The sequence below is a fragment of the Ornithodoros turicata genome, chromosome 8, assembly GCF_037126465.1.
Source record: "Ornithodoros turicata isolate Travis chromosome 8, ASM3712646v1, whole genome shotgun sequence".
In the NCBI taxonomy this organism is placed as follows: domain Eukaryota; kingdom Metazoa; phylum Arthropoda; class Arachnida; order Ixodida; family Argasidae; genus Ornithodoros; species Ornithodoros turicata.
Genome location: NC_088208.1, coordinates 31611101 through 31625718, shown reverse-complemented (window position 1 = coordinate 31625718; position 14618 = coordinate 31611101). Strand labels below are relative to the sequence as shown.

Sequence of the window (14618 nt, the reverse complement as noted above, 5' to 3'; positions counted from 1 at the left end):
GTATAGGAACAGAAGAAGGAAGAAGTTACAATAGCAACGAAACGAGTGCGGGCGCCCGAAGGTCAGGAACGAACGATGGCCCTAAACTCTGAGAAAAAAAATGAGTTGTTCTTTTTTGATCTCGTGTTAGCGCCGCGAAGCAACTTTGGCTATGAGCGACGTACAAACATGGACAGGTGGAGAGAGGACAGCAGGAAGGAGGGGGAGACAGGGCTGTTAGTATGTGTCCGGGGCCGACTTCAGGGGGAACACATGCCGACATTCGTCCGGAAAGTCTGCCGGAAACCCCAGGGAAAACCTCGGACAGCACAGCCGGTGACAGGATTCGAACCCGCTCACCTTCCAGTCTCTGCGTGGAAAGCGGTCATCCTAACCACTATGAGAAGGGAGCTGGTAAGAAGAAAAAAAATAGAAGAAGAGTAAATTGGTGAGTAACCACAGCCTCTCCATTTTAGTCCTAAAGGTTAACAAGTTAAAGCCCTAAAAAGTTACTTTCCTTCACTGCAAATGAGCCTTAAACTTCGCATGATCTTCCGTTCATTTAGTCCAGATAAGGACTAATGCTCGTGGCAATGAATCTAGCCCTCTCAGGGACTAAAAATTGTCTTTTTTTTTTTTTTAGAATGTACAAAGCTAACACATTTAAGCGTGTTTGCAAGAACGTCCAAAAGATGTAGCCGCCTTCTTCTTAACCTTGATCTCGTCGTCTCTCGAACGTCTCACGTAACTACATCAATTTATACCTGCACCTCACGAAGAAGTGCGCTTCTCTTCGCTTTCCTTTGCCAATTAGGCCCTTTTATAGATTACTTCGGGAGGACTAACGATGCTTCTTCGCTTTAATCCGCTTCACGAAGAATTAAGTAAATCACGCCACGCTCTAACTCGCGCAAAAGTCGCTGGACTGGATCTCTTGCCAGTACAAGATTAGACTCTTTTTTTCTACTCCAGACCTATTGAAACACTTCGATTAAAGTATCCGGCAGTTAGCCAAAGGACATTGCTAGGAAACGAGAGTTCGTGCAGCAAGAAATACGTTGTCCGCGCTAGATCTCTGTACGTGAACTGCGAATTTTTTAAGCACAGCGACGTTCGGAAAAAACGTAATTGAAAATTAGTGGATTTGGACGGCATTATAAGACAGAAATAAAACGATGCAACGACGTATAGGCACGACATATTACCTGTGCAAAGACTAAAGTGACACAAATTAATTAATTGATTGATTGATTGGAAAAAGAAAAAGTTGAGTGGACTCAAATTGCTAATATATATACATAGTTCCCTGTAAGAATTCCTCAAAAGACATGGCAGTGCTGCTTTTTCACTTATTTCTCTGGCGTGTTGCTGACATTGCGAGCGGGATCCCACTCTAGCGCAGATGTTTACGTTTTTTGCTTTGTTCTTTGCTTTTACGTTTTTGAGTTTATGTTTTTATGTTATGTTTGATTTTATGTTTATGTTTTATGTTATTATGTTATTTTAATGATTTTATGTTTTTGATTTTATGTTTATGTTTATATTTTATGTTATGTTTTTATGTTACGCTTTAAGGCAGAGGTTGCGTTTCCGGTCGACTTCGTCGGGAACCGTACCCACATTTGTCTTAGAGCACATATGGAAAACCCAAGGAAAACACCCTAACAGCGCAGCCGGTGCCTGTATTCGAACTCACCTCCACCTCCTTAATAAAAGTTAAAATAATGTTACTTCTCACAACAGGTAGCGCACATCGCCAAAAAGATAGTATGTCCATTTTTTAGCAACCTATCCAGCGCACTCACAGCGGGTATTCTACCGCTCTCAGCCCTCATATGTCTCTGAACACCCCTCAATACACACTCCAAAAAATGGGGGAGGGGAAAGCGGGGAAATACTCTTGAAGTTCCTTCACAATTTCTTGGGTAGGTTAAGAAAAGCAAGGAGCTTTCGGAAAACAGGACGGCTGGCCATCAAACTGCAAGGATTCGGTGCAAAGAAGCACTCGACGTCTACATGAAAGACCAGTCGGAGGGACCTGTTTTTAAAGAGGAAGCGGAACGTGGAAGAGAATGCTTTATATCCCAACTCGAGGACTTCTCTATGGTTGTTGTTTGCTGGGCTGGAAGCGACTTGTGCGAGTTCCCTCAGCACTAAGAAGCCTCAGCAGTGATGTTTTCGTCGGTCATGTAGGTAGAGCGACGCAGAATGCGCCCCCTGACGGAGAGGAGCTCATATTAAATCTAGACAGCTCGATCATCACATGACGGCGAATCCTGTTGGCGCAGTAAAATTTAATTTTCGGAGAACTTCGGCAGTTAAATATTAACGAGGGCCATAAACAACGTTAGCTGCGCAAATATTGCGGTTATTTTGTTATGGTTGTGTTAAGTATTTAAATCGATTCAAACATTCGAAGAATTTATTTTACTAAATACAAGCTTTCGCGTAGAGCCTATATGCTTCGTCAGGTAACAAATTCTTCATTATTCAAAAAAAATTTGAATGTTTCAATCTCTTTAAAAACTTATCTTATTCACTTATGAGTGACTTTGCCCATTCCCAATGCCGTCTACCCTTCGTCGGACCCTTACGTCTATCGTCCGCCGACTCAGTTTGAACGTCGCATTCACCCCATACTTCCGCCACAAGCTGGGTTACAGTAACACAATGCTATGCCCTTCCTGTAATACTCCAAGTACCGTCCAGCACATTCTCATCGTCTGTCAGCAGTATTCCACTGAGCGACCCGTCCTCCAGCGCCAACTTGAAGCCACTGGAACACCCTCACTTGCCCTTCCTCAACTGCTTGGGCCTCCGGCCAATCCTGCGCATCAGCTACGAGCTCTTCAAGCCCTCATCACCTTCCTAGCAGCAACGGGGCTCCTGCGTGAACTCTGAATATTCATCATCATTCACCATCTTCTCCCCCTCAAGCAATGGGATAGGGTGACGAAAGACGACGAACTCAGCGACGAAACATTGCCCTACATCATCATTACTTATTTGTTGTTGTTGTTGTTGTTATGGTTGTGTTATGCAATTGTTTACTTAAGGAACCACTAAAGTTGGACAATTTCTCGTCGCGGAATTTTTTTGTCGCTTTCAAACTCAAACTCCTTCGCGAATGAAAGATACCCCTTTCGTTGACAGCAATACAAAACGACATTCATCCCTGTATCGTTTGTGATTTAAGCGCTAAGAAAACCGCCAACTTCCTCTTTCCCTTTCTCTCCTTCTCAAGAGGCGCGACGAGGCGGTGGGATACGGTGTCCAATCATAGAAGGCCATCGCGCTGTTTATGGACAAGCTAATAAAACTATTATTAAACTATTATCATCGTTGGGAAATCGTTTGCGGATGCCAATGGGAGGCATCTTATTCGCACCGGAAAAACGTAACCGTGTATTCACACGAGCGACATCCCCGAGGAATATTCTAGTGGAAGAATAAGAAAAAAGTGCTTAGGTGCGGAAGTTCCGCTTTGTCTTACGTTGAGCGTTCACACGGTGCCGGCATATCGGAAATGGCGCACTATGCACATAGCAGACGACACCATCGACACTGTCGTCTGTTACGAAATATCTTCTGCTTCCGAGTAACCGTGTATTCACACGAGCGACGTCCTCACCGGGAAATTCTAGTGGAAGAAAAAGCAAAAACTCATAGAGTCAACAATACAAAAAAAAAGCAAAAACTGCTCACGGAGCCTAAGTTCCGCCCCGTGTTATGTTGAGCATTCACACGGTGCCGGAATATAGGGAGTGGCGTACTGCGCACCTAGCAGACGACACTTAGCAGATTACACCGTCAGCATCTTTTCCTGTCGTCTGCTACGCAATATCTTGTGGCTATGTCGCAGGAAAGCTATGACGTTTTTCGCATCTTGCGCGGGGGTATTCTGGGAAATGTCGCCCGTGTGAATACACGGAAGTGGCGGGTTCCCTCGCGCTTGAAGGTACCGCAAAGCAGCACACAGACAGGTTATGTTGGCGGCGTATTTTAACACCTCGTTGCTTGTAAACCCAGCACAACAAGTTATACAGGCACGCAAAATATTTATAATTTGCCGGTACTCGACGTCTGGTGGGAAATAATCACCAATTTGTCAAGCAACAGTGATCGATGTTCCCGACTGGCTTGCTGCTCATGGTGACTACGTAGCCGACACGTAGCTGACTTCTTTTGTTTTAGACACAGTGTTATGCTCATGCAATGTAGTTTTGCCGCCGTACTTGACCAGAAATGCGCAGTTGGTGGCGACTTCGACGCAGTGTTTCCCATAATTTTCTATTTTAATTTTCTAAAAATATACGAGTGCAATTGGGACGAAAAGTGTGACGTAAGAGTACTGACGGCTCAGGCTACCCAATTATACATATCTTCTGTGATTACAGCTCGCTGACAAGAGAAATTTGTGCATTTTAGTGCCTCTTTAAACCTTGAAACACTAAATGAAAACATATCCTGCAAGTTTCACTCGCATGTTTCATTAGCCCGTATTTCTTTCTTTTTCTTGAGCTTTTTTAACTGTTGTTGAGAAGAAGAGGCCGTGCCAGTAAACATGTACTGCAATGCTAGCTGTAGAATGGAGGTTGTTCAGTCGTTACTGCAGCTCGTTACAGAAGGATTTTCTGCACAGCACAGCGGTAAGCATGACGGGAATTCCACGATGTACTTCGAAAGCCGGTGAGAAGGAGCAAGTGCAGTCGGTTGTGCTTTTCGCTCGAGTTCACAGAAGCGCGCAATCCGAAACAACATATTTTTCGTTCAGTCGTCCCGAAAATTCAATTCTGCAACATGCAAAACGGCACCTATAGTGTATGCTCTATTAAACAGAACTGCACCATAAGACACATTCAGAACTGACCATCGCAAAAAATGCCACCGTTGTCACTCGAGATTTGTGGAAACCGCGAGACGTTTCGTGACCATTAATATAACTGCCTAAGTGTCACAAAAGGGCGTACGCCTCAAACAAATAAGGAGGGGGGAGGGAGAACGATGTCACTCAGGATGACGGTTGACTAGAAATACGGTGAAATCTTAACTTAGGAGTGTGTATGTCCGGAAGCACAATCATCACCGTGTGATAGTAGAAATAGTGGAAGGCAAGCAAAAGACTCTCTCTCTTTTTTTTTTTTTTTTGTCTTTGGCCCTTAAGATTCTTTAAAATAGAATCAAGCATATACCAGCATCCTGAGCAATAAAAAGCAAGACAAGACAATCCATCTTGAGGAAGAGAGAAGCCATTAAGATCACTTAGCGAGGTTCACCTTTAAATAGACAGCCTCGAGCAGTCAACTGATTTTGACATTAGAGATGCATTAGACTGCAAGTTACACGTGTGCATGCCATATGCATGTCATAATTGAACATGTCATTGAGCATGTCATAATTTGAACGGCATCCCGCTCACATCCGGCTTCACTTTCGCACATTTCACAAAAGCGTGCGACCGCTATACGTAGAGGTGACTGAAGTCTGTTTTGAGATAAGGTGGAACGTTGTCAGCATGTGTTGTTGTCGAATCGTTGACTTCACTTTGGTGAGCTAGCTCACCATAACTTCACTGCTTGCCAGGACAGAAACCGGAAATTACTGAAACGGTGTCGTCGCGTCAGTAAAAGCGCTGGCTGTACAATTCAACTGCAACTGCTCGCCGACTTAATTCAAATATTTTGACTGTTAGCATCATAGAAAAGCATGTGACAGCGTTTTTGTCTAGTTCTCGTTGTGGTCCGTGCAGTCGTTTTAAGAAACTATTCTGGTATTTTTTATTTTTTATTTGTCGAATACTTATTTTCTACCTGCTGCGAACGTTAACGCAGCCTGTCATAAGGACGTATAAATATGCTAGGACTCTACCGCGTTCCTAATATGCATGCAATAACCAGGCATGAGGTGTCCGGTCGAATAACGCGTCCAAAGAAATTTCGTCCGCAGATGCGGGTATGCTTGCTCGGGCTGCGTCGGGCCGTGACCGGTTCGCCCGCTGTTTTCGTTATTCAACTGCAGTCACAAAATTTTTATTTCTACACCAGAAACTCTATTGCACCATGCAAGCTTTTTCCCAGAAACTTGTTATCCGAACGGCTATGAAACACATGTATACTTTTAAAATAGAATTTCACGCATGAAGCTCTTGGGGAACCAGCCCCCCGACTAACATCATTATATCCCCCGATTTGTGGAAAATGGGAGGCGTATACCTTTTGTTACTGATAATATGGAATCGTGTAAATTTGTGTCTTGTCGTCGTCTTCCCTGTGCACAGACTCAGGCTTTTTCAGCATGACCTTTCCGTGATACTTACTATACTGCTACGTTAACTGTCACAAAAAGGCGCACGCCCCATGTTTTTCATTGGTCAGGAGCGATAGCGGTATCATTCTGACCATTTGGCATTTGCATTTGGCATTCAGTGTGCAAGAAATCCTGAAAGTGACGCCTGTAAAGCATGCTCTGTCACAATAACCCTCTGTATGTGGCAGAGTGATCTTGCCGATCGGCAATTCCTACACGTACTCCGTGCTTTACACACAATAAAGAATCTGCTTACCGTCGAAACAGACCTCTTCATCTTCACAGATGTTCTCTACGAAGAAGCACCCTGAAATAAAAGGAAAATTGCAACGTTACGTTTTTGGCATGCCATACTCTCACAGTGTTCTTTCTGTTTAAGCCGAAACTTGCACAGTCGTCAGACGTGTTAAGCACAAAACTGGGTAATAAGCGACGGGTCAAGGCTGCTACAAGAGATCGTGCTACTGTAACTACATTATATAGCAACCTTTCGTCGTAGTCACACCCTTCTCTAAAACATCGAGAGAGACGTTTAAATTTTGATTATCGCGGCATGATTCATTTACATACTTTTTTTTGCAGGCATACGTATCTATTGCCTGCTCCTCGAGACATGTCACGTGAGGAACACATCAGAGCATGCGAGGTGTACTGAAAGTAGAGCAGGAAGGATTCTTTGTCTACGAGTATGATCATCTCCGACTGCTACGAGCCACGTAGAGGTAGAGGCCGTGAGGGATAGGGTGCTTTTTCTTTTCTTTGTGTGTCCTTTTTCTTTTTTCTTTTTTTTGTTGTTGTTGTTGTTTATAGGTGCATCAGATCTTTTCAAAGCAAAGCTATGAGAGCAGCATAGGTGCGTTTTTGTAGTTGAGTAATACCGCCATGCGGACATCCTCTCGAAGATAGTACTACTACTAGCTACTACAGTAGTAGTAACTACTAGTAGTATCTAACTACTAGATGGCCAGTTACCTAAATTCGTCAATTGACTCTTTAATTAAGAGATTTCGGGCAAATTGTGAGATAGTACAATGGGAAAAGACCCTCGTTGAAAGCCATTCAATTTAATTACAAAAAATCCCTAACGAGCACGTGCGTTGAAATTTCGCCGAATTTCGCCGAATTTCGCTTTTGCGAATGAGCCGAAACCGAAACCCTGCGCCTCAGGAACGCATGACCTTCGCCACAAGTGATAAAAAACAATGATAGAAACACTGAGACCACTCTTTATATTACGTGAAGGCTTGTACGATCACAAATAGTAGCTTCGACGTTTTTATCCTTTATCCCTTTATCCTTTTATTACTGTTTTACGACCATGAGTCGAGTGGGATCATGCCCCATACGCTCCTGCTACTTATCTAACGCGCCTTGCAAAGCATGACGGGAACGCGTTCTTCATTATAACCACCGCGAAAAGCACGTACCCCACCTCCCGCCTTATTTGACACCATACCGTTTTCGAATACAAGTTTATCCGTTTCGTTTCGGACATTTATGTCACTTACGTACTCGCGCATAATGCATCGCTTATTTCAAATTGTGTCTCGATTCGATCCGCTTCCATAACGGGAGACTGCAAGTCTTCAACCAGAGCAGAATATTCTGTCACATAAACCGACCTTTCGCCGTCCCCGCGGCTCCCATTGAATTGCACAAAGCACGGCAGGCTCTCATTCCACGACGCGAGGCTGGCCTCGTCTTTCCGTATGGGATTTCAGTCCAAACTTTCGAAATGTACCCTATCTTTGTGCGGCCCAAAAGCCTTTTGGAAATCATTTCCGACGTCCTCCGAAGGCATCCATTTACCGCAACATCTCCTCCTTCCTACCTAGCTCAGTTCGTTACAGACGCTATCCTTTCTTTTTTGAAACAAGGACAGGCATTCACCATTTGCTGTGAGCCGCATAGCGGGAGGGGCATTGTTACGCCGGCTCCCATAATGCCCCGGCTGCGAGGGCTCGCATTTCCTCGTTTCAAAAGGGCTCGCCGATGAAGAGACCAACTATCCTGCGAACGGTCAAAATGGCGAAGGGCAGGCAGAGAAGAGAATGTCGAGAGGAGAAATTTATGCGTGAGTCAACGATACGTGTACATACCCTTCTCTCCCCGCGAGAGATATTAATTCTTTTTTTTGTTGTTTGTTTTATTGGGGGAATAGGGGCAAAGGTCGATAACGTTGTGAGTTGCGAGAGGGAAGGGGATTTTTTATAAGACACGGTGAGGAAGGTAAGGAGGGCCGGTGCTCGCGCGAGGATGGAGAGAGGAGGTTAGATCGTGGCTTAGGAGGGACGGTGATGGTTAAATTTGCTGCTGATGTGTTGTGCGGGTATTGTTACTGTATCTATGAGTTTCGATTGTCGAAAGGGGGGCAAAAGTATTTATCTCATCACCGTATGGGCCCAGACGATTTATTGGACCGCATGTAATAATGGGGTTTCGTTTATGGAGATGACAACCAGGCTTCGTGAATAGATCCACTAAAAAGCCACATAGTCTTCGTTGTGTGTCGGGGACGGTATGACACAGAACACGAAAGTCCAATAAGGCTCATGCATTGAAACAATGAAAGGATTTTCTTTTCGGCTGGACACTAAATCAGTCAAGACGTAAGACACCGACTGTGACACCTACAGTCACATGGTGACACACTGTATCACACGATGACTTAAACATCAAGACATTATACTGATAAAAATATGCGTGTACTTCAATCATTTCATAATCTTCTGTTTCCTTTTTTTTTTTTTCAATTGTTAATTTTTGATGCTGTTCACATCATCACTAGCAGTCGCCAACACCTTGTAGTGCCACTAATGCTACTAACCACCCTTCAATGGTTATAAGTGACATGGAGTAGCCGGCTGTTCCCCTGTGGAGCCACAATCTCGGCATTATTTTTAGCTCAAGTTCAATCCAATCCAGCGTGCCTCCAAGTGGTCAAGAAAATTAACACATTCAAGAAGTATTCAAAAGCAATCCTCTCCTTTATTCTCTCTCTCTCTCTCTCTCTCTTTCTCTCACCCTTCCTGGCCTGTAGATGATCGTCTTGTACTCTTCGGGAACCCCATCAACAGCAAAAATATTTTAACTTTATCGCAAATGTTTTGTGGGTACGCAAACCTGTTTGTGGCGGCGGATGAAGCTGTGTAATCTTCCCTTCATCTCCTTTACACGAGAACTACAGAGTTCTCACATCATCCTTTCTCCAAAGAATGCAACATAATCCATTAGAATTACTCTTCTTACCATTAGCCTTCGAAGAACGTACGCAGGATCAATAAACCCAACCAGCTCCCGTGGCATAGTGGTTAGGATGATCGCTTTCCACTCCGAGACTGGGAGGTGACACGTGTTCGAATCCTTGCACCGGCTGTGCTGTCTGAGGTTTTTCCCTGGGTTTTCCGAAGACTTTCCAGACGGATGTCGGCACAGTTCCCCCTGAAGTCGGGCCAGGACGCATACTAACCCCCCACTGCTTCCTGCTGTCCTCTCTCCATCTGTCTATGTCTCTACGCCGCTCATAGCCACAGTTGCTTCGCGGAATTTAAAAAAAAAACGTTGGAGCGACCGGCCCAATGTCTTAACTTTCGTGTTAGCGCCGCGACGCAACTGAGGCTATGAGTGGCTTACAGACGCGGACAGATGAAGAGAGGACAGCAGTAAGGAGTGGGGGACGGGGGGGTTATATGCGTCCTGGGCCGACTTCAAGGGGAACTGTGCCGACATCCGTCTGGAAAGTCTTCGGAAAACCCAGGGAAAACCTAACACAGCACAGCCGGTGGTAGGATTCGAACCCACCACCTCCCAGTCAGCACGACACCAACCAGCGGGACACCTTAACCCACTCGGCCATGCCGCTGGTCCGGCCCAATGTAAAGGTGGGCCAACATCTCCACATCTTTCTTTTTTACGCCAACCAACCAACCAATTCATCGATGGAAGTCATTGAGAATGATGCTTTTCATGAGGCCCGACACCACGATAATGTTCCCATAACTTACGAAACAATTGCTATCTCATCACGCTGAATGGAGTACTGTAGAAAAAAACAAAGCAGCAACCGTAACCAAAAAAAAAAAAAAGAAGAAATTAGTTACATTTGAAGAGGCCCTAGCCGCCTTCGATGAGCCTTGCAACATAAAAACGGAAAGCGCCTTTTCTTTATACAATTACCTCCAATAGGACCGTGCGTGAAATTGCGTTACTGGCACTCGAGCAGAACCTGTAAGGGCATGCTAAAGTAGTATACGCGGCATCGGTAAAAAAAAATTGCTCGCGTTTTTTTTTTTTTCTCTCTCCCTCTCTTCCTCTCTCTCATGGTTCTTCCAAAAGTGCACCTTCGATCGCACCCACAACACCTGGCTCGGACTCCAGACTAAACGAATTAAAGAAACGTAAAATACGGGTTGAAAGTTAATTAGGCTTCACATAAGGGTGATAAGAAAGAAAAAAAAAAAGGTCTTCAGAACCTCTCCCGTTTGTAAAGTGCATTGGTAATGTAACGGGAGTTTGCGGTTATCTCTAAGCGGGAGGTAGTAGCGTGGTATGTATTAGCGTAAAAATTAAAATTAGCGTATTAAAGCTGCGGATACATGCGTGCATCACGAACAATATTCAGCACCGTCCTACTATCTGAATGAGCCTGGGAGCGACATGTTTTGCTTGCTTCTCCTGAGTACACTATGCACAAGTGCAGCGAAAGCACGCTTCACGGGAGACTGTAACGGACGGACGGACGGACGAGTATTTACTTCTGTTTTGCGCTTGAAGCCATTCGCATAAAAATGTACGCTGTTCCATTCATTTTGTGGGTAAGTAACACGACTGTTTGGTTTCTCTTGGAATGTCTCCTCTTCCCTAGAACAGCGCGGGAATGAATTGCGTGGCGGCCGAGGTAGGTGGCGCTGCGACACACGCGCCCAACTTCGTACCGATGAAGCGAGCGTGTGAACCCACGCCTACCGCGCGTGTTCGCGGTCATTTTGAACGGCAGGAAAAACGGTGTGGAAACGTCAGGTCTGTTCCTGGTCACTGTTCTGCTCTTCTTGGTTCGAATGCAAATTGAATCAGAAAAGAAATACTGCTGTACATCTCAACAACTAGGGCGCGTCATTCGCTCGTTTTCAACGTACTGCGCTCTAAATAGGAGTAAGTTGAGGGGTATATTACAGCCTCTAGCCTATGAGATTGCAACTGCACCCCATTTTACTTCCCCAACCGTGAAGTTTACTCCCGAAACCTTGCGTAAACTTACGTGCATTTCGTAACGAAAGGAACTAATGGCTGCGGCACTGCATCTAATCCCCAAAAGGACTAAAGTTACTCCTTTGCTTCTTAGAGTGTGCCCTAAACCTTGTAGTATACCAAACTTCGGAGCTACAAGAAACCCCATGAACGAAAATGGTGGTTACTAAAAACATGTGTAATACAGACAAAACACAGTAGATTAGTACAAACACAGTAGTTATAGTTCAAAACAAACTACTGTACAATAGCCTTCTAAGCGTTCTACACACTGCACATACAGCTCCAGCGCGAACCGCTACAGTAATTCAACAATCACCAACATGAATATTGTATTAAATACAATTTCTTTCTAGAGCGTTTCTCTACTGAATCCAGTGTATCTATCCATATTTAATCACTCGCTGCGATGTTCCTAAATGAGCGACTTTTGCTGAAACGCCGGGCGCTCAGATTGATACCTCGAGGTCTCCTCAGAGCAGCGTCGACATCTCGCGAGGTCGCGTTCAAAAAGGGAAGCTGATGCACCCGGTATTTCACGTTAATAATCGCAGATGGCGCTGTAAGCTGTTCGACATTGATCGATCTTCCCGCTCAACGAGGGAAAACGCGGGAAACGCTCCCGAGGAAAGCAGGAAAACAGCCATTGCCACGCGACGGGGGAGGTGCGTGGGCGAACAACTAGCTTTACGTCACTATTGACCTGCTGAATGGGTGATATCCATTACACTCCCTTTTACAAGGGAGTAAGGTAGATGTACAGCTACATTGTATTGTGCAAGAGATGGCGGGATCTCAGGCCGGGGAAATGTTCCCGGAGGCGGCAAAATGTTTCGCTACTTCAAGATCTAACGTTCGAGCGTTTTATGTGTATTTGCTTTTTTTTTAATCTTGTCCGGTCATAGTGTGTCGTACAAAGAGCATGTTTCAATGGTTCACTGATGTGTGATTTCCTTTTCTTTTTTTTTTAATAGTGGCGGTGCTATGTACATAGGTAGTATTATGTGTATCGTGCATCACAGTGGTGCCCTCTGGCTGATTTGTAATTTCAGGGGCTACAAATTCATTCGTCAGTTGATGTGAAACGCGTGGGCGGAACTACAACATACCCGAAGTGTATCACATTTTCAAGACGTCCAAACTTCTTTGATATTCTTAGAAGGTCAAAAAAAGAAAGGTATAATAAGCGGCCGTACAAAAGGGGTTGAGCCGTGCTCATTTTTTGAGCCGTTGCTCAGCCGTGGACTCATTTTTTCTCACTTTCTTCGTTCATTGTTCTTAGGCACTTGAGGCTTTGTGTGTTTGTCCTTTTTTCTGTGTCCCAGCCTCAGAACATCACTTTCCATCGTGTTGAACCGTGCGTTGACATAATCCGTCTCGCATTAACCCGCATGTTGATAAAATGCCCTGCGTGCATCAGGCTGTATTAAACCCTACGCGCTGGCTTTAAGGCTCAACTGGGCTTTAAATGGACAGTCTGTCCAAGGGTCCTTTATTTCTGTTGCAGACGTTTGTGTACTTCGAGCTTTATCAGGCCCTGGCATTTGTTTCCCGCAGCTCGAGGGGTATGATTTATTGTAGGCGTCTGAATGCAACGAGATCCACGCAAGTAGGCTTTCTCGCGGACAAGGACGTCTGTCTGAGAACGTAGTGACGACAAGAGGGCGGTCCGTTTCCCTGGCATCGAGATGCGGCTTCCTATCGCAGGCCCTGAAGAAACGTCACGAAACGTCACGCGAGCCGACCGTCCCCTCCCGTAATATGCTCCTCCCCCGGCGCTCGGCCGCGCTGTCGACGTCCACGGGAAAATACGTCGGTTTCGAATAAAAGGGATTGACGGAGAATTGTTCACTGTCTATTGCGCACGTTCAGCACGTTTTCTTTTTCTTTTTTAATTTGAAACACCTCATCTCATCGTCATTCATGTAGTTGTTGTTGTTGTTGTTTCCAGTTTCGATAGGGAGCGATCTATCCCTTTAAGCCTCGAACACAATTATATTCGTGGAGGCTTATATTGTTATGCCTGATAATGTCGTTTTACGCGGATTTGCCTCAGGAAAATATTTTTAAATAATCATATCTGAACGGGCATGCATTTCTGGTGCAAAGAACAAAATACGCCATTAAGTTGTAAGCGAGAACGCTGCTGACTAAATGCTACGTTGTTCGAGGATGCCAGCTCATGCCTTTCCGTTTCACGTTTCACTGTAGCTTAGTTCATAAAAAGGTAGAAAGAACAATACATATACAACAGAAAAACGGCAGCGTTGCAGTTTCAGCCTTGCTGCACAAGCGTGGCACCACTGAAATATAAGACGACATTTCGCAATTTAAACTCGAAACTTTTCTCGTTCAGTGAAGGATGATAGTTGTTGCGATATCGAGCAGAAAAACATGATCCCCCATCTTTTACGCTTTGCTACCTACATGCTTGTATAGCGCTTCCTGCAAGCACGAATCCTGTTACTCGACATTGTTACCTTAACTCACTCGATATTGATGTCACGGGCCTATATCTTGTTTTGTGCTGCACGTTGGCCACGTTTCGTTGTCGCAAAACAAAAGTAATAATAATAACGCAGGATTAAAATACGCTTATGTTGTTGGAAGCTGATGTGGCATATGTGGTTACAGGAAATGCTTCTGCTTCGTGCAGTACGGCCTATCAACATATAGCTGTTTTGTATTCTTGTTTTGTTTGTCTCTTTGCCTGTTTGTCTCCTTGTCTGCTAGCTTGCTTGCTTGCTTGCTTGTTTGTTTCTTGTTTGTTTTTTTTTTGTGTGTGTGTGTGTGTGTGCATTTTTTGTTGTTGGTGGTGGTGATGGTGGTGTGGTTGTTTTGACATCATGTCCTGCGATTTTTTATTCTGTGACGGTACAAAACCATTGCGATTATATCCGTATATCCTCGCTTGATAGAGCCTTGGAGATTATAAGGCAAAACTTGTAAGTATAAGCGCTCTCATGTCCTCGATACGTTCCGTCTCTGTGCTCTTCAAGCGGCAATGTTTATCCACCCAGTTGTACAAAATGACGTTATTATCAGGTTGCCACTTTGTATATTACCATTATTGCTTCATACTCATT

At 44.6% G+C, this 14618-nt stretch overlaps 1 protein-coding gene across 1 annotated transcript in view; it reads right to left on the bottom strand.

Moving 5' to 3' along the window:
- The window catches only part of LOC135367010 (receptor-type tyrosine-protein phosphatase N2-like), a 287257-nt gene that overhangs the window by 230006 nt on the left and 42633 nt on the right, over positions 1-14618 (bottom strand). The window contains exon 2 of the mRNA XM_064600054.1: positions 6542-6592. Coding sequence (XP_064456124.1) covers positions 6542-6592 — 51 coding nt within the window. The remainder of the gene's footprint in view (positions 1-6541; positions 6593-14618) is intronic.